Source organism: Thunnus albacares, chromosome 1 (genome assembly GCF_914725855.1).
Source record: "Thunnus albacares chromosome 1, fThuAlb1.1, whole genome shotgun sequence".
NCBI classification, from domain to species: Eukaryota; Metazoa; Chordata; class Actinopteri; order Scombriformes; family Scombridae; genus Thunnus; species Thunnus albacares.
In genome coordinates this window covers 39109394-39134801 of record NC_058106.1, presented here as the reverse complement: position 1 = coordinate 39134801, position 25408 = coordinate 39109394, and the positions used below count along the sequence as shown (strand labels likewise).

At 40.7% G+C, this 25408-nt stretch overlaps 3 protein-coding genes across 5 annotated transcripts in view; 2 read left to right on the top strand and 1 right to left on the bottom strand.

Moving 5' to 3' along the window:
• The window catches only part of LOC122986896 (NLR family CARD domain-containing protein 3-like), a 1497050-nt gene that overhangs the window by 1032653 nt on the left and 438989 nt on the right, over positions 1–25408 (top strand). The window contains exons 3-9 of one of the 2 annotated variants that reach the window (XM_044358400.1): positions 761–839; positions 1031–1259; positions 1498–3295; positions 3401–3574; positions 4402–4575; positions 4724–4770; positions 5425–6253. In XM_044358400.1, coding sequence (XP_044214335.1) covers positions 761–839; positions 1031–1259; positions 1498–3295; positions 3401–3574; positions 4402–4575; positions 4724–4770; positions 5425–5963 — 3040 coding nt within the window. In that variant the 3' untranslated portion in view covers positions 5964–6253. Of the gene's footprint in view, positions 1–760; positions 840–1030; positions 1260–1497; positions 3296–3400; positions 3575–4401; positions 4576–4723; positions 4771–5424; positions 6254–25408 lie in introns of those variants that run through there. The other variant, XR_006404409.1, reaches the window with a different exon arrangement.
• gtf2a2 (general transcription factor IIA, 2) lies at positions 6560–11123 on the top strand. Of its 2 annotated transcripts, none has more exons than XM_044359524.1 (4): positions 6560–6969; positions 8256–8360; positions 9032–9158; positions 10822–11123. In XM_044359524.1, exons 1-4 carry the CDS (start codon positions 6898–6900, stop codon positions 10845–10847), a joined length of 330 nt encoding a protein of 109 aa, XP_044215459.1. In that variant the 5' UTR covers positions 6560–6897; the 3' UTR covers positions 10848–11123. The 2 variants fall into 2 exon arrangements, with proteins under 2 accessions (XP_044215459.1, XP_044215453.1); XM_044359518.1 differs by having other exon boundaries at positions 6564–6969; positions 9032–9215.
• Positions 12217–25088, bottom strand: znf395a (zinc finger protein 395a). The gene is made up of 10 exons (XM_044359005.1): positions 24950–25088; positions 21094–21257; positions 20772–20959; positions 20569–20678; positions 19346–19548; positions 19145–19245; positions 18694–18988; positions 17537–17662; positions 16097–16167; positions 12217–15779 (listed from the first exon to the last, which is right to left on the bottom strand). Exons 2-10 carry the CDS (start codon positions 21253–21255, stop codon positions 15668–15670), a joined length of 1368 nt encoding a protein of 455 aa, XP_044214940.1. The 5' UTR covers positions 21256–21257; positions 24950–25088; the 3' UTR covers positions 12217–15667.

Below are 25408 nucleotides of genomic sequence, written 5' to 3'. Positions count from 1 at the left end.
ATGGACAGGAGATTATTCTTATAATTTACAGGAAATCTTACTCTGACAAAATTCAAAGAAGGTAATAAACAATGGATGGATGAAGACATTACACAAAAAGAGGAAGCTGATGCCATGAGATCTCTGAAAACACATAAAGCACCAGGGACAGTTTTTAAAAAGATGTATGGATCACATTGTACCTCCTCTAACAGAGTCTGTACAGAGTAAAAGCTGCTTGATGTTGTGTTCATTCATCTGAAGGCTGAACTGGGATGTTTATAGTTCCATCTTTAGTTATTGAGGTTGGCATAGATTGTTGCTGAACCATAGAACTCCTGTGGTACATCCTCACTTCCTTCTTCTTCTGTTGACTCATGACCAAGTCGCCTGCCATCCTCTTTTCATCACTGGAGGAATTTGAACTCATCAGCCTCTCTGTTCTGAAAGATTTCTATTTAATTCTGGGATTTAAACTAATGATTAATCCCTCTTTTTTTGCTTTTAACTTCATGCTTTTGTCACTGTTTTATTTGTATCAGGATGCAGCAGCAGAGAACAGACTCTCCTGAACCCAGCTGCGTGTCTATGAAGAGTGACCGCTCTATGGGTCATCCTGTTAACTTTAAAGTTGGACAACCTGCTGATGGAAGGTAAGAACTTGAAATCCAGTATCCAGCACTTACAGGAGTTCATTTTGTCATCACGACTGAACATCTTCAATAAGCTGTGTGCAGATTTGAGTCATTAAATGTCCTTAAATGTGATGTTTTCTCCACAGAGTTCAGCAGCAGAGCTCAGAGGTTCTCAGTGATCAGTCTGCACAACAGAATCAAACACACCTGAACTCCATATTCATGGCATGTACCTGCACAAACACACGTTTTACTATTAACTCCATCAACCACAGATGAAATACTAAAGTACCATTCAGGTCCTAACAGTGTCCATGCTGCTCTATTTAGACCAGCAGGCCCTCAGACTGACAAATGAATCATATGTTGTGTTTCACCAATTTGAATTAAATGTTCAGTTTATCTTTCTGTTCAAGCTGCTGGAGGAGAACATCATCACTTTTGTGAAAAACGAGCTGAAGAGAGTCCAGAGGGGTCTGAGTCCAGATTACCCAGAGTACTTAGAGAGTCAGAGCCAGAATGAGGAGGTATTAGACGAAGAGGATGAGGAGCAGAGGAGGAGCAGCAGAGAGACCTTTCTGAAGATCATACTGCACTTCCTGAGGAGAATGAAGCAGGAAGACCTGGCTGACCGTCTGCAGAGCAGTAAGAGGATTTTAACAGATTTAACATAATGGAGAGGAAATGGAGGCAACATGGGAGAGGTTTATATTTCAAACTCTGCTGTAAATATGCTGCACACATCTGCATCAGGCTGTTTGTCCCCCACTGACGAGCTGAATAAAACTGATGAGGAGGAATATACAGACATACTTACGTGTTCAGATTTCTAGACTTTCTGTAGGATCCACTCACTGATTTAATTTGTCGTTTGTTCATTCAGGAACTCGTGCTGCACAGTGTGGACGTAAACTCAAGTCTAACCTGAAGAAGAAGTTCCAGTGTGTGTTTGAGGGGATTGCTAAAGCAGGAAACCCAACCCTTCTGAATCAGATCTACACAGAGCTCTACATCACAGAGGGAGGGACTGCAGAGGTCAATGATGAACATGAGGTCAGACAGATTGAAATAGATTCCAGGAGACCAGTCAGACCAGAAACAACAATCAGACATGAAGACATATTTAAAGCCTCACCTGGAAGAGATGAACCAGTCAGAACAGTGATGACAAAGGGAGTGGCTGGCATTGGGAAAACAGTTTTAACACAGAAGTTCACTCTGGACTGGGCTGAAGACAAAGCCAACCATGACATACAGTTCACATTTCCATTCAGTTTCAGAGAGCTGAATGTGCTGAAAGAGAAGAAGTACAGCTTGGTGGAACTTGTTCATCACTTCTTTACTGAAACCAAAGAAGCAGGAATCTGCAGGTTTGAAGAGTTCCAGGTTGTGTTCATCTTTGACGGTCTGGATGAGTGTCGACTTCCTCTGGACTTCCACAACAATGACATCCTGACTGATGTTACAGAGTCCACCTCAGTGGATGTGCTGCTGACAAGCCTCATCAGGGGGAAACTGCTTCCCTCTGCTCGCCTCTGGATAACCACACGACCTGCAGCAGCCAATCAGATCCCTCCTGAGTGTGTTGGCATGATGACAGAGGTCAGAGGGTTCACTGACCCACAGAAGGAGGAGTACTTCAGGAAGAGATTCAGAGATGAAAGGCGGGCCAGCACAGTCATTTCCCACATCAAGACATCACGAAGCCTCCACATCATGTGCCACATGCCAGTCTTCTGCTGGATCACTGCTACAGTTCTGGATGATGTGTTGAAAAGCGGAGAGAGAGGACAGCTGCCAAAGACCCTGACTGAGATGTACATCCACTTCCTCGTGGTTCAGTCCAAACTGAAGAATGTCAAGTATGATGGAGGAGCTGAGACAGATCCACACTGGAATAAAAAGAGTAGGAAGATGATCGTGTCTCTGGGAAAACTGGCTTTTGAGCAGCTGCAGAAAGGCAACCTGATCTTCTATGAATCAGACCTGACAGAGTGTGGCATTGATATCAGAGCAGCCTCAGTGTACTCAGGAGTGTTCACACAAATCTTTAAAGAGGAGAGAGGGCTGTACAATGACAAGGTGTTCTGCTTTGTCCATCTGAGTGTTCAGGAGTTTCTGGCTGCTCTTCATGTCCATCTGACATTCATCAACTCTGGAGTCAATCTGCTGGCAGAAAAACAAACACCATTCTGGTGGTCTGATGTGTTCAGAGGCAAATCAGCATGTTTCTACCAGAGTGCTGTGGACAAGGCCTTGATGAGTCCAAATGGAAACTTGGACTTGTTCCTCCGTTTCCTCCTGGGTCTGTCACTGCAGACCAATCAGACTCTCCTACAAGGTCTGCTGACAGAGACAGGAAGTAGCTCACAGACCAATCAGAAAACAGTTGAGTACATCAAGGAGAAGATCAGTGAGAGTCTGTCTGCAGAGAGAAGCATCAGTCTGTTCCACTGTCTGAATGAACTGAATGATTGTTCTCTGATGGAGGAGATACAACATTGCATGAGTTCAGGAAGTCTCTCCACAGAGAAACTGTCTCCTGCTCAGTGGTCAGCTCTGGTCTTCATCTTACTGTCATCAGAAAAAGATCTGGATGTGTTTGACCTGAAGAAATACTCTGCTTCAGAGGAGGCTCTTCTGAGGCTGCTGCCAGTGGTCAAAGCCTCTAAAAAAGCTCTGTACGTGCACACAGAAATGTCCAGATTAATGTAGTTAAATCTTTGCTCAAGAAAGAAAACTAATGTATGCAATTGTTTTCTTTTGTTCTGCTGATTTTTCTTTAGACTGAGTGGCTGTAACCTCTCAGAGAGAAGCTGTGGAGCTCTGTCCTCAGTTCTCAGCTCCCAGTCCTGTAGTCTGAGAGAGCTTGATCTGAGTGACAACAACCTTAAGAATTCGGGAGTGAAGCTGCTGTCTCTTGGACTGGAGAGTCCACACTGCAGACTGGAAACTCTCAGGTCATTTATATTACTATGTATACAAAGTAATATTTTGGCTTCCCCCGTTTCTAGTTGACATGTAGAGTTTTTGATACTAAAAGACTTTTTGTACTGTCTTAGCTGAAGTGTTGTAATAAGTGTACTAAGTCAAACTCCTTTCACACTAACATGTGAGTCAGGATATATGTTTCTGTCATTTAATCTTCAATAAAGTCATGAAGTCTGTGCATAAAGTCATGAAAATCTAGTATAATGGAAAGAATAACAGAAAATAAACAACACAGAATTACTGTCATGTCCTCTACATGCAGGTGAACATACAAATCAGATCTGCCGTTCAGGAAATGTTGCACATGATTTTATTTACATTTAACATTTTTTCTGAAAATACTAGGAATTAAATGTTTAAACACAATGAAATTAAATCAGAAATATGATGGAAGACACTAAGTCGGACAATTAAATGACTGCAATCACAGTGAAAATCATTGGAATGAATAATATGAACTAACATAAAAAATCAGTAAATTTCTATGAAATCTTCTTACTATCTTGAGATATGTGGTCAAATAATATTTCACTTTAAAGGCATTTCTTTTGCCAAGGTAAAAGAATGACAGAATGGCATAGGATTAAACCCTGACCTTCAGTAATTGCAGCCTCCAGCAGGAACATGTGCTTTCTTTCATCCAACTAACCTAAAATGTATCTGCATGACACCAACATACAGCAGGGGGCACCGAGTGTAATGCACACAACAAACATAAAGGCTTGAAGGACAAAATACTGTTTATTGAGTTGAGAATCTTTTTAAGCTCATTAAAACAACTGTTGTGTGTGTTCAGTCTGTCAGGATGTCTGATCACAGAGGAAGGCTGTTATTCTCTGGCCTCAGCTCTGAGCTCCAACCCCTCCCATTTGAGAGTACTGGACTTAAGCTACAATCATCCAGGAAACTCGGGAGAGAAGCTGCTGTCTGCTGGACTGGATGATCCACACTGGAGACTGGACACTCTCAGGTATGGACTGATAGATGGACACTCTCAAGTATGGACAGATGGACAGATGGACAGACACTCTGACTAACTGAGGGACTCTGGTTCATGTTTAATGATGAATATGAGTGAAGGCATATGAAGTTGATTGTGACTTTTTCTCTTCCTCCAGGGTGGACCATGGTGGACTGCAGAGACTGAAACCTGGTCTGAGAAAGTGTGAGTGTGTTTTCATTTTGATTCATGAGAACTTTGAGAAAAACTGGATGAAATATGTAAAAGAAGTGAAAAAAGTTCAAAATGATGAATCCATTTAAACAGAAATTTCTTTCTGTTCGTAACAGCTCAGGAGTTACAAGAGGCTACATGGTGGTGCTACCTGCTCCATAATGTCACTCATGTCTCTCTTGCAGACAAAGTTTATTCATTCATACTGACTTCAGCTGTTTAGCATTTGGACAGAAATCTGTTTCTAACAGACGAGAGATTGAAATGAAAATAACAGACTTGATGTGCAAAGACCTTCAGTTTACACTAAACTTCATTGAAAAAAACATGAATATTATCGACATCTTCACTGTCATGTTGACTGTTAATGTTCTAACTGAACTAACTGTTGAATTTACATTTAGACAAAAATCAGATGCAGCTACAATAAAGTTTAAATTTGAATTTGGCAAAAAATTCTCATCAATTACTCTGTATCTCCAAAGCTTTTAGTCACATCTCATGGCCTTCCTCAGCGGATGGAGTGTCTCTGTTGTCATGGAGATGGTTTAAGTTTGAATGATTTAATTTCAGTGATTGTCAGTAAAGTTGTTAAGTCAACAGATGATAAACTGCAGCTGTATTGTGTCTTGTTCTCTCCATCAGATGCCTGTGAACTGGAACTGGACACAAACACAATGCACAGAGAACTCAACCTGTCTGACAACAACAGGAAGGTGACATATGTGAGAGAGGATCATTCATATCCTGATCATCCAGATAGATTTGACTTCTATCCTCAGCTGCTGTCTAGAAATGTTCTGACTGGTCGCTGTTACTGGGAGGTCGAGTGGAGAGGAGGAGTTTATATATCAGTGACTTACGGAGGAATCAGAAGGAGAGGATACAGAGATGACTGTGTGTTTGGATGGAATGATCAGTCCTGGAGTCTGAGCTGCTCTGGTAAAGTTGGTTACTCTGTCTGTAACAATAAGACAGTAACATCCTCCTCCTCCTCCTCCATCTCTAACAGAGTAGCAGTGTATGTGGACTGTCCTGCTGGCACTCTGTCCTTCTACAGAGTCTCCTCTGACACACTGATCCACCTCCACACCTTCAACACCACATTCACTCAGCCTCTGTATGCTGGGTTTGGGTTCTGGTATAAGTCATATTTTTCCTCAGTGTCTTTGTGTCCTCTGTAGGAGGGAGAGTCTCTCCTGTGTACAGAAACTCTGCTGACTGAAGATCAGCTGCTGAAATCAAACATCACACACACTCTGCACTGTGAAGCAGATCTGTCTCAGACTCAAACACTCATTTTTCCCTCTTGGTTATTCATTGATTTGTCTCAGATGGCTCTGCTGTTGTTACTGTCAGGATCCAATGAGCTTCATGCTCTATTCATGTTTTAATACAATAACATCTGTCCAGCTGTGGAAGCCCAGAGTGTTTTTGTGGTTCTCACATGTATTTTATCACATCATCATCAATAAAAACTATTCATGGCATTATTTTTGTCAATTTGGTCAATTTTCAAAACATCCCGTGCAGACTGCCAATCATATATCAACAATAAACACAATTTAAACAGACAAGTAAATAAACCATTTAACTCCATAGCCTAATTATCCATAAAAGAAGCACAAAAAATAAGGAAAAATGACCAAATCAATAAAATCTGAGCAAGTTAATAAAATCAGGTTATTACGGTAGATCAAGGCGCTGGCTTTGACTAGGCTGCCGTAATTACTGTAGGAGCAGCGCAACTGAATTTAAAAGGCGGCTGGATTTCAGTGGTTTTGCAAACAGCGGCTCACTTGACCGCAGTCAAAGCGCTTTGCTTCTGAAACGCTGCCGGTGGTGTATGAATGACGCCGTGTGGAGGACGGAACAAAAACCGTGTCGGAGCCGGGACGCGAAGCAGACGCGTCCGGTGGGATCCGCTGGTAGGATTTAATCTCTGGTCCTCACTCCGGAGCAGAAGGTGGCGGTAATGCACCTGATACGCTGGTCGCCAACCGTCGTTTAAAAGTAAAAAGAAGAAATAGAAGAAGAGGGAAGCGACTCCGTTAGCTTTGTGTTTGTCGGATAGCTTTTTACAGTAACCAGTTATTTGTTCCTCTGGTGGTTTCCATCATGGCTTATCAGCTGTACAGGAACACCACTCTGGGAAACAGCCTGCAGGAGAGTCTGGACGAGCTCATACAGGTGATACTAGCTGCTAGCTCACAGTTAGCCTAGCTTAGCATCCTGCTAACGACAACAGCGGCGGCCAGAGACGCTGGTCGGCTGTTAGCTGCTAGCTTTAGCTTTTAGCTCTGATTTCAGTCTGAAGTAAACAGAAATATTCTCATGTTTATTTTCCGTCTGTAGTGTTTAAAACTGTGGATATCAGCTACTGTAGGTAGTTAGCATCGTTTTGGCCGTGAGGTCATGTAGATAAACCGTTAACAAAAGTTCTGTTTAGTTCTGTTAGTTGGTTTAAACTGATATTTGATGGTGACAAATGAACCAGTGAATTTAACGTTTTCATCAGTCAGCTTTATGTTTGCGTCCTCATGTTGATATTTTTATTTTAAGATACGTGACCGTGTTGTTTTACAGAGTTTTGTTGTGATGTATCTCATAACCTCCGTGATTATTGAAGTATAAAATAAACAAACAAAAAGCTGAATTAGAAATGACACAAGATCCTCAGAGGTCCCCCTGAAAGACACAGTTTGGTCCAGTTTTTATTGTTTTATATGTAAGACATAAAAACCATCAAGTATCACTTAACTGTACAAACGAATATAACCAAACATGTACAACATATTAACATAAGTCAATGTTTTGATGTCTTAATGATTTCTTTGAGGAAAAAGCAAATTAGATAATATAAAATTACGTCCTTTGTTTGTGATAAGGTTGCAAAAAAAGTTCCAAATTCAGTAAAACATTTGGAAAAAAAAGTGAATTGATTGTTAATAAAGTGCAGCCTCCTTGAGGTCTTTATTCTTATTAAATGATCTCTAGTAGCACTAATTGATCGACTGTAAGATTTCAGAAAACAGTGAAAACTGCCATTTATAACTTCTTACAGACCACTGGGACGTTTTCAAATGTTTTGTCTAAAGATATTCAGTTAACCATCATGTACGACACGTAAAAGCTTCAAATCGTAACACTTGAGAGGCTGCAACCAGAAACTTTTTGGCATTTTTGCTTAAAAAATGATTAAAACGATGATTCGCTTATCAATATATTTGCAGATAAATTTTCTGAATAAATAAAAAGACATGTAGAGAAGAGCTGCAACAGTTAATCGATTGATTAATGATTGATTAATCTGCAACTATTTCGATTATCAAATAATCATTCTATGTTCATGCTGATTTCCATCTTTTCTGAAAACGATGTTAATGAATTCTGCAACACTGTGAGTGTGTGTGTGTGTGTCTCAGGTTCCTGCTGTTAGATGTTAAATTAAATCGTGTGTGTGTGTGTGTGTTCAGACTCAGCAGATCACTCCTCAGCTGGCTCTCCAGGTCCTCCTTCAGTTCGATAAAGCCATCAACACGGCGCTCGCCAACAGAGTCCGCAACAGAGTCAACTTCAGGGTGAGTCCACAGGAAGAAGTCAGAAAGCAACAACGTCTGGTCAGTTCATGCTTTCTGCTCATGTCTGCGAGGGTCCATGCAGACGTCTGCAGAGGGGGCAGCCCAAAGATTTGACACAGCGCGCAGACCGTACGCCTTGAAAACACGCCAGCTGTGCATCTGCTAGAAAAGCAAAGTGTTGGTGTGGGCGCACAGCGGTTTGTAATACTCACAGACTGGAGTTTACAGCTCTGGGAACATGGAAACCATTAACTGGCTTTAATACAGTTAAAATCAGTGAGCCACGCTTCCAAAATAAGATCAGTGTGGGAGAGAAATGTGGTTAATGACGTGCTGCATGGATACACAGATTTACAGAAACCAGGTTTTACTACTTCCTGTCCATCATCTCTGTTTCCACCACAGTTATGTGTTTGTGTTTATTTGGGTCATTTAGAGACAAGAATGTGTAGAAGTATGAAGCCTGTCATGCTGTCACACTGCGTTATTTTACGTATGATGACGTAGTTTAATGAAGGCAACATGCATCAGTCGACTCAGGAGTTTATGGACTGACGCATCGACACACTGACTGTCTGACAGGATGTTCTGCAACATGTTCAGGTTGTGTCGGACTGTGTCTCTGTTCTGTGCGTCACCGGTTTGTTGTTTGTTCTCTTTCCGTCCTCCAGGGTTCTCTGAACACCTACAGGTTCTGTGACAACGTGTGGACATTTGTCCTGAACGATGTGGAGTTCAGAGAGGTCACCGACCTGGTGAAGGTCGACAAGGTGAAGATCGTCGCCTGTGACGGAAAGAGTGAGTCGACATCAACGATCGCCTGATTTTATGTTGTGCAAGACGATGAAATCGCAGGTATTTGTTCAGTTTTTATTTGATCTTTTTTAAAGAGGTGGTGGTTTATTTTCTGGTCAGGTTGGAGGGTGACGTTTGTGCTGCTGTTGAAGTGTTTGGGTTGTACTGAGAGGTGTTTCTGTTATTTTCTTCTTATATGAATCCTAATTCATATAAATGAGGTCTGACGTGAAGATAAATCAACACCTCTTTAAAAGTGTTTAAATAAAAACTTCTACTAGTTTTTATCCAGGTGTGTTTATAACCCTTTAATACCTTTGTTGTTGGGTTATAAACAAACAGCAGCTCTCAACAACTCTTACATATTTATTTTTAATTTTTTTGGGGAGGGGGGGGGGGGCTGTCTGAGAGTGAGAGATGCTTTGCTGAAACACGGCGCAAAACACAACCGTAGAGATCTTTTATATTATCATTAGAAGTGTAAGTGACGTTAAGTGAGCTGACTGCAGCTCACTTAACGTCCGCCGGTGTCACTAACGACAAAGAACGTCTGAAACTATTATTATATAACACATTAAAGCAGAAATGTCACAAATTTGCTGGTTGCAGCTTCTCAGATTTTAGGATTTGAAGCTTTTTTTCTGTCATACATGACAGTAAGATGATCTCCAACGATGAGTCGATGGGCAGAAAATTAACCGGCAGCTATTTTCATAATGGAATAATCGTTCTCTGTTTCCAGCTCGTTAAATGTGAATATTTTCTGGTTTCTTTAGTGTCTATGACAGTAAACTGAACATCTTTGTGTTGTGGACAAAACGAGACATTTGAGGACGTCGTCTTTGACTTTGGGAAACACTGACTTGACATGTTTCACCATTTTCTGACGTTTTATAGACCAAACAACAAATCAACTTATTGAGAAAACAATCCACAGATTAAACAATAATGAAAATAATTGTTAGTCGTAGCCTTATATTCAGTTTCAGATTCGTCACTCTCAATCTCCCAACCAGAGATGATACAAACACAAACAGATCTCAGATCAGTGTCGGAGTCATTTTCAGTCTTGTTTCCTCTCGTAGACGTTAAATTCACCGAGAGTCCGAGCAGCTCAACACCTGCTAGAAAGTACCTATAATAAAAAAACAGACATCATATTTTCTATCCATGTTTTTCCAGTCAGTTCAGTTAAATAAGAGAGAGTCCATAAAGTTTCTCATTCAGTCCCAGAAAACACACAATTAGTTCTGTTTCCAGTTCAGAAAGTTCAGATTATATTAAGGAACGTTTCCCATCCAGGATCCTCATAAGTAACCAAAAACTTCTGTATTCAAAGTTAAATTAGTTTGTGTCTCATTCTTGTTAACTTAAGTTATTTTCAACAACGCTCTTAGATGAATTAATCAGTTGAATTGATTGATCTCCCAGCCTGTCTGAGCCTCTGAATGTCTGAACTGACCAGTAACTCCAGTTCTTTAAGTCATTTTCTTCCAGTTTTTGCTCCTTTTTTTATCAGGATAAGTTAAAACATGTTCATACTTGTGCAGATGTGTTTCACCTCCTTTATGTTTTTGTATTGATGGTTCCTGTAATGATCCATCACTCTGCCTTCAGTCTGTGTTGCTGGTTGATAACACTCGTTTATTTTGTTCTGTCTCTGTAGATTCGGGCTCCAACGCTGCAGAGTGACGTCTCTCTGTGTGTTTTGGGTGTCAGACGGAGTCACAGATGGACCTGGACTGTACATATAATTTATTACAGCAGAGTCACAGCTGAGTGTGTGTGTGTGTGTGTGCGTGTGTGTGTGTGTGTGTGTGTGTGTGTGTGTGTGTGTCAGAGTGGACCAGTCACTGTACCTGCAGCAGTTTTTTTTTTTTTTTTTTTAATCAGTTTACAGGTTTGTGTTCAGTTTGCTGTAATTATTGAGCTGGATCATCTTTAATAAAAAACTTTATTTAAAACACACGGAGGCTCCGAGTTTTCCTTCCTTATATTCAGCTGTAAAAACTGGATATTATCTGAATGTCTGCACTTGATTTGAATCTGTTTGGGGTTTTGTTTAAACTAAACAAGCAGTTTGAAGAATCATTTAAGGTCAGGGGTCAGGGGTCAGGGTCTGTACATTACACTGACTTCAAAACAGACATTAGTTCATTTGTTTAGTTTTAATTTGTGGATGAAAAATGTAAAATATGTTTCTTTAGTTCTTGTTTTCAAAGGTGATTTGATTTATTACATTGAAATGAACAGTGAAAATAACTTTGGAAGCTTCATATATGAAGTTATAAGTTATATATGTTTTACAACAGTAACATCATTTTATAGAGTATTTTGCAAAACTTTTAGTCACTCAGAGTAAAGTGAGGATGCTTTCAAAAATAATGTCATGAATAGTTTTTATTTATCAGTTAACTTGATCCAAAGTTGAGTAAACAGCAGAAACTTAATAAATATTTGTTGTGAGCAGCTTCGTCTTTAAAGCAGCAGCAGTTCTCAGCAGGTCGGTCGTTCCTGTGTCTTCTTCTTCTTCTGCTGTTTCTGTGTCTTCATGTTGATCCCAGACTGACTCCATGATGTCGAGGTTCTTTATGGCTGCAGATGATCAGACGCCTCCTGATGCTGCTGCATTATGGAAAAGAAACTAAATATCTAAAGTGGCTAAAACTTTAACAATTAGTCAATTAATCAATTAGCTGCAAACTATTAAATTAATCTGCAACTATTTTGATAATTGATTAGTTGTTTCTAGTCATTTTAAAGAAGAAAATTCTCTGATTCCAGCTTCTTAAATGTGAATATTTTCTGGTTTCTTTAGTCTCTGTGACAGTAAACTGAATATTTTTGGGTTTTGGACAAAACAAGACATTTGAGGACGTTGTGTTGAGTTTTGGGAAACACTGATTGACATTTTCTGATATTTTATGGACCAAACAACTAATTGATAAATTGGCAGATTACTCAATAATGAATATAATCATTAGTTTCAGCTCTAATCTAAACATAATAATAAATCTGTAGCAGTAACGTCTGCGTCTGTCACCAGTAAACAAACCAAGAATCAGTTTTTCCAGTTTATTAGAACAACATCAGGATTTCACACCTCGTATAAAAGAGTGCATTTTAAAAAATGACATCATTACAACAATCAACATTTACTTTTTTTTTTTTTTTTTTTTTAATCTTTTGCTCATATACAAACAGGACATACAGAATATAAATAGAGAATTTCTGTCTCAGTTTAAAGCAACAAATATTTATTTAACGACATTTAACGTCTGAAATCTGAATGTTTAAAAGGCTTCAGGAAGATATTAGATATCATATATGGGTCTGGTATATAAATACATATACACCAAGGAAGGAAAGATAGAATAAAATATATGTAATTCAGTGTAAAACATTGTGTTTTTCTGTATTATATATTTGTAATTTGATCAATACTGCATGTGGTTTCCACAGAGAGGAGTGGAAATGGCTTCTGTTTCCAAATAATAAAACTTCTCCTGGAAGAAAGGACTGATGGTGAAATAAAGCGAGAGGAGCAGTGTGAGAATCAAGAGATTTGAAGATTTGGACACTGATGTGATGAAATGATTCATATCTTTCAAATAAAACAGATTATTGCTGAGTTCAGTGTTAGTGGGAGGAGTTAAAGAGCCCTCACACACCAACCAACACCACCACAAACAACCAGCACCTTAAAGGTCCAAATAAACGACACTCAGCTCCACTAGATGTCAGCAAACATCTATAGTGGAGTAATGAGCGTCCTGAGCAGAGAATAAAGTCACTCTGTGTGTTCTAATCAGATCATCTCTGTTCTTTGTATTGATAGCCGGTCTGGCCGTACATGCATGTGAGTCCCTGCTGTCCTTCCTCGCCGCCGTTTTCAACATGGCGGCCAGGTCACAAACTTTCACATATTACAGCGAAACAGTAAACACTAGAATATGTTTCTGAAAAGGTGATAAACAGTCAACGCAGTAACAAAATCTTGATCCGTATTTGATCAGCGTATATATAAACATGGACGTCATGACAGCTCCCCAAAAGAACAAAACATCTGGATCGCCCCCTGGTGGCTGGATACAGTATAGATCATAAGTCCCGCCCCTTCCATGTTGCCAGATGGGAAATGAGCCAAACTAAAATATCCGAAAGTTGGTTTCTGTTATTTTAGGTTGTTATTATCCCACTGATGTTTGTCCAAGTGCTCATTTTTCTGATGTTTGTTTTTAATTAGTTATTTGATATAAAAAGGGGGCGCAGACTTGCTCCAAATGATGTCACACAAGCAGGACGGCAGCTCCTGGAAACAAGATACTTTGGCTTCACTTCTGCACAGCAATGTGTCAAAGAGCAAAATGTGTTTTAGTCTGAGATGCTGCTGCTGCTGCTCCGGTGCAACATATGGTGGGGCTGAATGTCACATGTTGCACCCTTAAAGTTGCACTTGAACACACCACAGAGAGTTTACATGATTGGTTCCCGAAGCTGTTGGCTCGTGACTGTAAAGATTCATCACTGTTTGCATTTGTCGGCTGTTTATTTTGTTCCTGAACTCTCCTCATGGACGTTAACCGTTGTGTGACACATTTGTTTTACTATTTTTAACAGAGCGTCTCTTCTGCTTGAGTGCGATTTAAAAGTGCTGTATTCATAAAATGTATTATTATTATTATTATTATTAGTGTTTCTTGTTTTATTTGGACCTGAGGAGGAAAACCTGCCCAGTAATTCACAAAAAAAATAAAGCAACAACTGGAGGAAAGTATGAAACCCTTAAAGGAATAATTAACCCCGGTTTATTTCAACCTGATATATAAACGTGTCCGTCGTGGCTCTACGGTTCACGCTAACACTCTTCAGCTCCGTTATAGAGATCGAGAGAAATGAAGACTCCAAATAAATATGATTTCACATTAATCATTGATGTTTGTCTCTGAGTCTCAACGAAAGTAAACACTGAAAGTAGCTGCCTGGAACGCACATTATGGCTAACTACATAGAGATCTACATCCTGAGTCTCTGTAACGGAGCTGAGAGCAGAATAAGAGGATAATACCGATATACACAAACCCTCCGCTGCTGTCTGAATTCCCCAAAAAAACCATTTTGAAATAATCAAACAAACTTTAATTCAACAAAACAAACGGTCTTGTAAAAAAAAAAAAATAAACTGAGAACATCTGCAGTGACTCATAGTCGACCCTCCATGAAGCCCGGGGACTATAACGGTCCAGATATACTGACTGTATGGGTCACACATTAGATCCTACATTTCCCATAATGCACTAGGGTAGTGTTTTTTAATTGGAAACTCCCTGATCAACACACATCTTTAAAGGCCTGGATTAAACTTCTAGGTGGCTACAGACACCCAGAAAAAACAATACTTTCCAGTTTCTTCTGTGTGTGAAGCACTTTAAAGCAATCTGATAAAAAACACAACAGGAATATGCACCATGTGACTGCAACATGAACTAAAATACAGTATATTACAGTCTTAAAACTTAAATTTTTTGTCATCAGGATTAAATACAAGACCAGAGCCACAAGATTAGAGAATAAAGGATCAGTTTTAGTAAGTTTTATAAATGTATCTCAGAGATGCAAATTCCTAAACACTGAATCACATAAAGTTGGAGCTGAAGGACAAAACTGCTGTTATAAAACTGAGATAATCCTGAAAACAGGGGCGGTTTGGTGTGTCAGAGTCTGAAACTGCTCCTGACTCACTTCAGTGTACAAAATGCAGATTATTAATCAGCGGCCTGAAGTAGCACCAACGAGACTGTAGATGACTTTGAACAATATGAACTATATTCACAAAGTCTGGATTTTTTTTTACATGAAGTAGGAAAAGGAGACGATGTTTTAAGAATTTCACAGATGTTTCCTCTTTAACTCACTCTGTCTGTGCTCGACTTCTAAAATGTGCGTGTCGGTGTGTTTTTTGTCCATGTTGGGATCCTGTAGAAGTGGTGACTCGTAACGTTTTGATCCATGAACCTGAGAACTAAGATTCAGGGTGAACCCTAACCCCCTCTCTCATCTTCCTCCATCTGTTTCCATGGCGACTGAGATGTATATGAATCTGCTGATAAACATATATATATAGAGAGAGAGAGTACACATATCTCCTGACGCAGACGCTGAGGAGAGTCGGCTGGGACGTTAAAGCTCACTCAGCTGCTTCAAAGTCAGCAGGTGACCGGGTCAAAGGTCACATACACATACATAGCTGCCCCAGGACACAGGTTCTTTAAGATGACAACATCTACAAAATACACATTTAGAAATAAAAATAATAAAAACACTTCTAGCAAAATGTAGAAAGAGTACAAAAAGGAAATATTTCTGGTTTCAGATATAAGAAAGTATAAAACATCCACCAGGTGAAGCTGAGAGTCTTGGTTCAGCTTCTCACTCACAGTCCTTCTCTCTTCCTTTCTGTTTCCTCCTCTTCTTCCTCTTCTTCTCTTTCTTTCTTCCTTCCTCTGCTCTGTTCAGTCGAGGAAGCGTTGGCAGGCTTTCTTCCAGCGGCAGGCCGTGCACCACTGGTCTCTGTGCTCGATGCCGTAAACTTTGCGACATTTCTTGGCTTCACCACGAATCCTCCTGACACACACACACACACAGAGAGAGAGAGAGAGAGAGAGAGAGAGAGAGAGAGAGAGAGAGAGAGAGAGAGAGATTAGCAAAATTAGCTTTCTGTGGGATGGATTGTAGAGATGGAAAGATAAAACAATGTTTTGTTTGTCACCCTTAATTTAAAAGGCTCGATACAAATAAAGTTTATAATTTTTCAAACACATTTCAGAGTTGTAATTATGACTTGGATGTTGATGTGAATGCTATTTTAAAAACTAATTATACGACAGCTCTGATGTGACATGAATGCAGCATTATGTCATTAAGCCTCTGTAGATACTGACCTGCAGGGGGCGCTCTGCTGCTGCAGCCACTGCTCTCCTACGCTGACCGAACGCACCCGAAACGACAAACCCTGAGGAGGAGAAACATGTTTATTTCAGCTCTTTGTTGTTTCCTCTCAGAGACTAACAGTCCTTCCTGTGGAGCCAAAGTTTTATCATTTTGTATGATATCACAATGTTTCCAGTCTGTCTTAAACCAGCAGTCAGGTGTCCATAGTAACAGTGAAAGAGGTTTTCCTCGCTGTAATCATTCCTCCTGTTCATACTGGATATTAAAAGATCCTTCAAATGTGCTTTCAATGGAAGTGATGGAGGCCAAAATCCACAGTGTGTCCACACAGTCATTTAAAAGTCTCTGTGAAGCTTCTATTCAGCTTCATCAGTCTGAGTTAGTCATATCAAGTGGATATCTGACACATTTACAGTCTTTTTAGCATCAAATTCCCTCTTTGTGTTTCCTCGGACAGTGTTTCCCTGTTGAGCTGCAGGTGGAAGTATAGTAACAAAAAGAGGAACTTTGGCACTAAAAAGACTGTAACGTTGAAAGATATCTACTTGATTTGACTCATTTGGATGCTGAAGCTTCATATTAGCTTCAGATAAACTTTTAAATATTTTTGCACAGAAGGAGGACTGTGGATTTTGTCCTCCATCACTTCCATTGTAAGGTCATTATGAAGGGATCTTCTAATGGTCAGTATGAACAGGAGGAATGATTACAGCAAGATAAACAGGTTTAATGTTCATTTGGGCTCCTGACTGTTGGTTTAAGACACACTTGAAAAATTGTGACCTTGTCCTTTAAAGCTCTTTGTGGTGTAAAAACATTCTGCAGTTGCCTCAGTCGGCCTGCAGGTGGCAGCGCTGCACTGAGGCAGACTGATGGAAAATGTGACTGCAACCATCCGAGGGGGATTTTCCTGCTGAATGAAAACCATCAGGGAGGAGCACACACACACACACACACACACACACACACACACACACTTCGCCCCCCCTCCAGTATAAAACCAGTTTTAACAGGCTCCTCGGGGCTGCTGCAGGAAATAAACAATAGACTGCTGTACAGGATTCAGACCGAGAAAAAACAGGAACTCAATCAGAGAAGTGTGCTGCTCTTGTTGGTGTTAAAAGGATCCACAGTGATTAGAAAATGTAGAATCTAAACTTAATATTTGCAGGGAAAGTCCAGAACTGTCCAAACAATCAGGGGTCTGCAGAGTTTCAGTCTGCATGAGTGAAAGTACAGAAATCTGCATCATTTCTGGTCAGTTTTCAGAGTCTTCTGCACACTTTATATTACTGATATTACCATCCCTGTTTCAAAGGATCAGTCCGGTGTTATTCTATATTTTTCTTCTTGCCAGAAAAGACCAAACCGGCACTTCAGCAGCAGTCAGCTACAGAACAGCACAGTATAAATCCAGGTTAAGATGTTACCTGTCTGTGGCAGGTGGTGGGTGGGGCCGTCCAACGACAGGAAACTGTGTTCAAAGCTGCTGCTGCTGCTGCTGCTGCTGCTGCTGGTGCTGCTGGTGGTGGCTCCACATGGCCGGGAGACGGAGCCTAAAACACCACAGCAAAATATCACACACACATTTTCTACATTTAATCTTGTTTTATGCTTAAAGATCCCATCCAGACATGTGTTAAAGCATTTAAAAATAATCTGCTTGGAATAATTCTCTGATATGTTTCTTCCACCATGAATATGCAAATATGTTTCATGTCAGAAGTTTTCCTGTTGGACATCAGATGTCTCCTCTTTCACTGTAAATAATTAATTCATTCTCAGTGTTTGTGCTCTGCAGGCTTCAAGTTTCCACATCACACTTGTGTAAGTTGCATACTGGGACACGATTGGCTCCAAAACTAGTTGTGATGTCACAGATCGTGCTCACAGGTAAATGTGTTAAACTGAGATTTAAGGTGAAGAAACAGAAACTTTTATCCTCCAGCGGATGAAACTGCTGCACAGAGAAGAGAACAACATCCAACTGAAGGAACAAGAAGAAAAACGTGTTTTTACACGCAAACGTGATTTTATGGCTTTTAAATTTGATTGCAAATTCTCTCATGTTGTTAACGAGACGAGAGAAAAGCAGGATTATTGCTACATCTACATCGCAGACATTATTTATTATGTACATCCATCTTATTTTTGCATATTATTACCATACAACAAAAAAACTGAATGAAATTTAAACAACTAAACGTGAGATGAGTCTTGATATTTAAAACTTATTTCTCAGTTTATACATTAAATTTTGTTTTAAACTTATTTTAATGTAACAAATCCAACAAACTACAACAAACAGATACTTGGAAAAAAAACTAAAAATCTGGAAGATAATATTTAAAGTCCAAAGTTTAACAATATTTACATTGTTGGAAGTTAAAAACAACAACAACAGTATTTTAATTGGTTTAATTTTTGTTGAATTATTAATTTACATTTCTCAATATGATATTTTAGTGTCTAAAAGTTAAAGTAAATAATGTAATACTGCCTATTTAGGTGTTTTTAAGAAATATTTATGCGGCTTTCGTTCGTACACACTCTTGCTGTCAATCACTCATCTTAAGCCCCGCCTCACCTGGTAGGAGTGCTCTGATTGGACCTGCCAGAAGCTGCCGGAGGAGGAGGAGGGGGCGGAGCGGCTCAGGGCGCCGCAGGCCGGAGGAGGTGGGGACGGAGGGGAGGGAGGGGGAGGGCTGGGAGGGGAGGAGGGGGACAGCGAGCCGGGGGAGTGGGGAGGGGAAGGGGCGGAGCCACAGAGGACAGGAAGAGGAGGAGTCTGTTGCTGCTGCTGCTGCTGCTGCTGCTGGTTGATCTCAGTGTAGTAAAAATCCTCCTCGCTGCGGGAGCAACGCTCGTGCTCGCCGCCGCGGCTGTGAGAAGAAGAGGAGGAGGTCAAAGGTCAAGTACAACCTACGATGTCTGTTCACAGAAATATAAACTATGAGCTGGTTTATGGTATGGATTGAACTTCTATACAAAAACAGAAGCAGTAAAGAGACGCTGTTTGTCCGTCAGGTGAGACTCACCACAGGTGTGTCGTCCGGATGTGACGCTTTATTCCCACCACAGACGTCAGCACCTTCCCGCAGCTCGGCCACAGACACCTGTACGCCACCTTCACCGAGTTCTGGAGGACAAAAACACATCATCAGCTACACCCGTCCGCTGTGTCGACACTTCTATTTACAGCGAAGCGCCTGATGAAGGCATCGTTCCCGCCGCTTTACCCTGCGTTTCCGTGGCGCCGGCTCGTCAAACAGCACCTGCTCCATCTCCATGTCCAGGCCTTCGTCAGGGGGCGTGACCGGGCTGATGTCGGGCTCTGCGATTGGTGGAGAGGGGACTGGGCTCACGTTGCCGTGGCCGACGCTCCAGTAACCGCTGCTGCCGCTGTCAGAGAGCTCGCCACCTCCGAAATCCATCAGAGGAGCTGAAACACACCGATACAGTGTTAACGACTCACCGGTCTGTTGATTATATTAGATAGAGGTTTAATATTTCTCATTTATTTTAGATTTCTGTAGATTTTGCTCCTATTAGAACAACTATGACACCCGTTATCACAACCATTATTATTACTATTACTTTAGCCACATTTCCATCCAAATGTAGCTTGAATTTTGACCGAATTTCCAGAAAATAGTCAAAAGAAAATGTTAAGAATGTTTGTTTTCATCCATAAGAGGAGGACACAACGAGACGACGTCATTAATAGAGCAGCAGTCAAAGCTCAAACGATGGAAAACCATGAAAATGGAAAATGTGATGGAAATGTGACATTTTCAGCTCTTCAGTGACGCTGAAGTCACTTTCATACCTGCCAACACCTGCTGTGCTCCTGATTGGTAATTTCTCCCTTTAATCTCCCGATTTCATAGTGATATAAACAAAATGGGTGTTTCTCAGTTTCTGTGGGGGATGTGTGTTGTGGTACTTTAATCATCACACTGTGGTTGTTTAAAACATACTGGTGGTAGATGATCTACTTTTCTACATGTTTATGCTTGTTGAACAGGTGGTTGATAAAGTACTTATTGGCTTTTTACTTGTTTCCACTCAAGTTTTTTATGTGTTAATTGAAACTTGAAACTTTTAGCTCCTTCTGTTGGTCTGACAGAATGTGGGGTTCCCCAAGGATCGATATCAGGGCCTCTACTTTTTAGTTTACATGTGTTTTTAATGGTGTTGTCATCAGGATCTCTTTCCACAGCTTTGCTTATGACACAGCTTTATGCGGCCGGTCGATGCTCTTTTCAGATGTATTCTGGATATTAGTGACTGTGTGACACAAGAGTAAGTTTTGCGGATGAAACAGAAGTATTTCGGTTTTTGAGGTTCAGGGAGAGAAAGTGGCCACAAAATCAAGTTCTTCTGAGCCATAAACTCAGAGCTAAACTAAGGCTTATGTGAGGTGTATGTTTGTTGTTGTTGGTTGTTGTTTGTTGTGTACCTGCTGGGTCTGGATGGGCGGAGCTGTGCAACAGCGGGCTGCAGGACAAGCTGCTGAGAACCATCGCTGCCATCATCTCGTCCATATCCACGTCCTTTGGACTCCTCTGACTGCAGGACGAGAGCAGAGTCAGAACATAACTAACAGCTGATAAAAAAACCCCAAAAAACTCAACAACAAAGACAGAGACGATGATGTCACACCTTCTGGGGACGTCGATGCAGGAGGAGACGGATCTGCTGCCGGACGGAGGCACCGAGGAGGAGGAGGAGGAGGAGGAGGAAGAGGAGGAGGGATGAAATAAAGACCAGACAGAAACATCACTCTGCATGAAGTCGAGCTGATCCACCGGACCTGAAGGTTCACCTGCTCCTCCGCACTGAAAATACACCTGAGAGAGAGAGAGAGAGAGAGAGAGAGAGAGAGAGAGAGACCACGGCTGACTGTGATAGGCTGGAACTGCAGCAAAGACTCATGGGAGTTGTAGTTGTCGAGTAATAACAAGGTTCCCTGCGCTCCTCTCACCTTCAGTCCAGGATGACCTTTGATCCTGCTGACGGCCTGCTGTCCTGCTGCCGTCGCCATGGTGACGCCGGCCTCGCCTGTCTGGTCAGCACGCGGTCCAACCGCCGGGCTCACTAGCGCCCCGAGTGGAGAACGCTTCCCCAGACGAGTCTTTGGTAACATGACTGTTGAAAAAACTTGAAATTAATAAATATTCATGTTAAGTTAATGACAGAAGATGCGTCGAGTGAACTGTGATTAAAGTGTTTTTCTACATGTTTTTACAATTAACAAAAGCTTCCAGATGTTAAATGTCTGAACACAAGCAGCCAAACAACATCTTTGTCTGATGAAATTGTCTGAAACTGGCAAACTGACAATTTAAGTTCAGGGACAACTCAGCGTTACGGACACGTTTTGAGTTTGGATACTAACTTTACTTTTTCCTCGTTATAACAAGAAAGTCATTTTAACGAGAAAACGTATCTTGTTATAAGGAGAAAAAGTTTCTTGTCATAATCAGAAAATCCATCCATCCATTTTCTTTAAAGATTTCATGATTTTAAAGATTTTATACTCTCTAAAACTTTATGAGTTTATGATAAATTGTCCTCTTTGTCCTCTAGAGGATCGCTGGTAAAACATGTGTTATAATGTGTTTCTTGTTATAATGGTAAAGTGTTCTCATAATGGTAGGTGCTTGATGTGAATGTGTTTTAATGGTGTCTGCATGCTAACAACCACAGATCGGTCGCTTAATAGGAGCAGAATTTCATCCTGTGTTTGTCCTAAAACACAGAATGAATCCACTTCATGAGATACAGACACAGTCTAATATATCAAACACCTTTCTGGTTACAACCAGTATTTATTCTCATTATAACGAGAAAATGTCATTTTAATGTGAATAAGAATCTTGTTATGAATTGTTTTCCTCCTTTTTTACAGTTTTTTTTTCGATCGGTTACCTGCACAGATCAATACTTCACACAGTCGACACAACAGCAACAGTTATGGATCAAACTGTGACACATTTGCATAGTTTTCACACAGAAAGCGTTCAGTGACTACAGCCTTCAAATATCCTCAAAACATTTAACATGTTTACATCCTCACATCCAAACACTTCAGTTAATGTTCAAACACTAACATGTGTTCATACTACGGATGTGCAGAGATCCCAGTATCTGTATTTGTGTTCGAATAAAAGTGGAAAGAGTTAAAGTGTTACAGTAAGTGTTCATGAATAAACCACCTTATGAAGGAGGTCCCTACATCGAGTCTTGAACTGGAGTCTCCCAGATCACAGACGACTGCACTGATTACTGAACTAAAACTTCACTCATCGCCTCATTGCAGACAGACCTCTACCTATTTATACACCCATAACACAATATAACATGTAGGGAGGAACTTCAAAGGTGATTCTTGCTTTGCACTTTTCATTTCTTGCCTATTTTTTACAACCTAACTTTGTGGAAAGGAGAAGAGGAACAACAGGTTATTATTATTTGCTTGTGTCAGTAGCTCAACTTGATCCCTGGGGAACACCCTCAACAAATAACTTTTAAAATATTTGTTTGAAACCTACTATTTGTGCTTTGCCGAATAATGTATTTGTATTCGGGCACACCCCTAATTCATACGGATCATAACCACACTGAAATACATCTATATTCAACCAAAAAACAGACTCGTTCCTGTAGATACACTGTTCTATAGAGAGCTGCACATCTGACTGTATTTACACTATATACACATTTATACACTATCAACCATTAAAAACTACATATACAGAATAAAACAGTGATGTAACTTCACAGACGGCCATATAAAGATCCTCATGTGCTGCCTGTTGTCAGTGTTTTTATCTCAGTGCTGGATGGATTTAGCTCCTGTGTGTAGAATAAGCTGCTGTGTGCAGCTGTGTGTTGGTAAAGTTCAACATGTGGACTCAGACTTGAGCTGAGCAGGAAACCAAAGGCTGTAATTCATTCAAACGTTATCGCGCTGCGACACCGCTGCTTGTTATGAAATACAGACGCAGATGAATATTTCAAACACTTTTCTCATCATAACCAGTGTTTATTCTCATTAAAACGAGAACATTAGTTGTTTTCCCTCGTTTGAATGAGAAAAGGTATCTTGTTACGATGTGAAAACTCTCGTTAGAGTGAAAACATCTTATTGTAATAAAAAGAAAGTTTTACAACATGGCTGCTGGGAAAACGTTCAGCTCTGGTGAAAGTGTTGACGCTCGGCTCTGTTGTGTGTTCGAGTGAAATCACGGTGAGTCACAGGCTGCAGTGTCATTTACAGGCAGGCCGGTGTGTGTGTGTGTGTGTGTGTGTGTGTGTGTGTGTGTGTGTGTGTGTGTGTGTGTGTGTATATGTGTGCATGTGTGTGTGTGTGTGTATGTGTGCGTGTGCGTGTGTGTGTGTGTGTGTGTGTGTGTGTGCGTGTGTGTGTGTGCATGTGTGTGTGTGTGTGTGTGTGCATGTGTGTGTGTGTGTGTGTATGTGTGTGTGCGTGTGTGTGTGTGTGTGGTGTGTGTGTGCGTGTGTGCGCGCGTGTGTGTTTGTGTGTGTGTGTGTGTGTGTGTGCGTGTGTGTGTATGTGCGTGTGTGCATGTTTGTGTGTGTGTGTGTGTGTGTGTGTGCGTGTGTGTGTGTGTGCATGTGTGTGTGTGCGTGTGTGTGTGTGTGTATGTGTGGTGTGTGGTGTGTGTGTGTGTGCGTGTGTGTGTGTGTGTGTGTGTGTGTGTGTGTGTGTTACAGCAGAATAACGGTAACAGGCTGAGCAGAGGATTAAAATGTTAAATGAATGGAACAGATGGGCTCAACTGTTAGTCAACGTGTCTTTATCACATTACACATCTGCCGACACTGATGATGATTATAACACTTTAATTACTAAACTGTGTCACCATGGCAACATGCCATCGCCACCCCCCCACCCCCCCAACCCTCTTCAAGCCACTTTCCTGTTAATCAGTGACTCAGAGTTTCCACATTCATAAAGACACAACATGAATGAATGAAACTCAGATTTTACTAATTGTCAAATTTTATTAAATTGATTAACAACAATTTCTCATCATGCTGACATACCGTAACATAACCAAACACCATTTTGGCAGCGTTACATTTTCCCCCCAAAAAATTATTTGTTGTTACATAATTTCTAGGAGACAAGGTGTTGGATGGGGCTGTGCAGGCCAGTCAGCTTTTCCCACACCAAACTGGAAAAACCATTTAGTTCATGACGGCAGCATTGTCATGTTGAAACAGGAAACTGCTGACACAGTTGGAGCATTAAGATTCATCCCTTCATTTGAACTAAAAGGTCCAAACCAGGAAAAACAGACCAAAAGTACATTAACAAACACACCCCCTGTCTGAGCTCTGAACCAATCAGATTCCTTCAGTGCGGAGTTCACACCCTCCACAATGAGAGTCCTCAATGAACATTAAAACAGCTCAAACTAGAACCTATCATCTACATTATCGATCAATTAGTTTATTCTCCAAAGTGTCCCAATTAAAGCCAAACCTCAATCTTTCGGTCCCAGAACTCCAAAGCGAGTCTTCAAACTGTTTATTCAGTTTGAATAAGAGTCAGAAAACAAAACAAGACTCAAGTTACAAACTGAAAAGCAGCAAATTCAACATTTTTTACAGCAGAAATGTCTCGAAATTATTCAACCACGATCAATACCGCTGATTACTGGACTCAAAGTGAACTAACACAGAGGTGAAGTCAAGTCAGCAGATCTTCATACTCCTCATGAATGCATCTCCTCTGGATTCACCAGTAAAGCCAGTAAAGGGTTTGTAATAAGGGACATGAATCCCAGCATGCATCAGTGGTCACATACCTGCAGTGTGAGAAGCTCCAGCAGAAAAACAACAACAACAGCACCAACAAAAAACCAGCAGCAGGTCTGACTGAGTCCACTGCTGCTCAGGGAAGAGCTGAGTGTGAGCTGCTGCTGCTGCAGGCTGCAGCCAGTATGAACACCAGCACACAAAACCTGGACTGGATCACATCACACTGGAGGAACTGGAAGGGAGGAGCACAAACCAGTTTGTGATGAAAGAGGGAATTTCTGCATTTACGTTAAGAGAAACACTCAGCACATTTCTGACACTTCAGTCACGTTTTTTTTTTTACAGTTTACTTTAAAGGTCCTTTAATTTTACACTAATTTGCTGGAAATTTTCAGAGTAATTTGCAGATATTTAACGGTTCATTTTTAAGACATTTTACAGAGAGGGTGGTGCGATTCAGTACAATTTATAAGAAAAGTGTCCACTCGTGCAAAACATCTTAATAA

What these genes read in the sequence shown, in the direction of transcription:
- gtf2a2 (XM_044359524.1), top strand. Translation starts at nt 6,898, where the DNA reads ATGGCTTATCAGCTGTACAGGAACACCACTCTGGGAAACAGCCTGCAG. An exon ending in GCAACAGAGTCAACTTCAGG is followed by an intron (nt 8,361 to 9,031) that starts GTGAGTCCACAG and finishes TCCGTCCTCCAG; the next exon opens with GGTTCTCTGAACACCTACAG. An exon ending in CGTCGCCTGTGACGGAAAGA is followed by an intron (nt 9,159 to 10,821) that starts GTGAGTCGACAT and finishes CTGTCTCTGTAG; the next exon opens with ATTCGGGCTCCAACGCTGCA.
- znf395a (XM_044359005.1), bottom strand. Translation starts at nt 21,255, where the DNA reads ATGTTACCAAAGACTCGTCTGGGGAAGCGTTCTCCACTCGGGGCGCTA. An exon ending in TGCATCGACGTCCCCAGAAG is followed by an intron (nt 20,679 to 20,771) that starts GTGTGACATCAT and finishes CTCGTCCTGCAG; the next exon opens with TCAGAGGAGTCCAAAGGACG. An exon ending in CGGCGCCACGGAAACGCAGG is followed by an intron (nt 19,246 to 19,345) that starts GTAAAGCGGCGG and finishes TTTGTCCTCCAG; the next exon opens with AACTCGGTGAAGGTGGCGTA.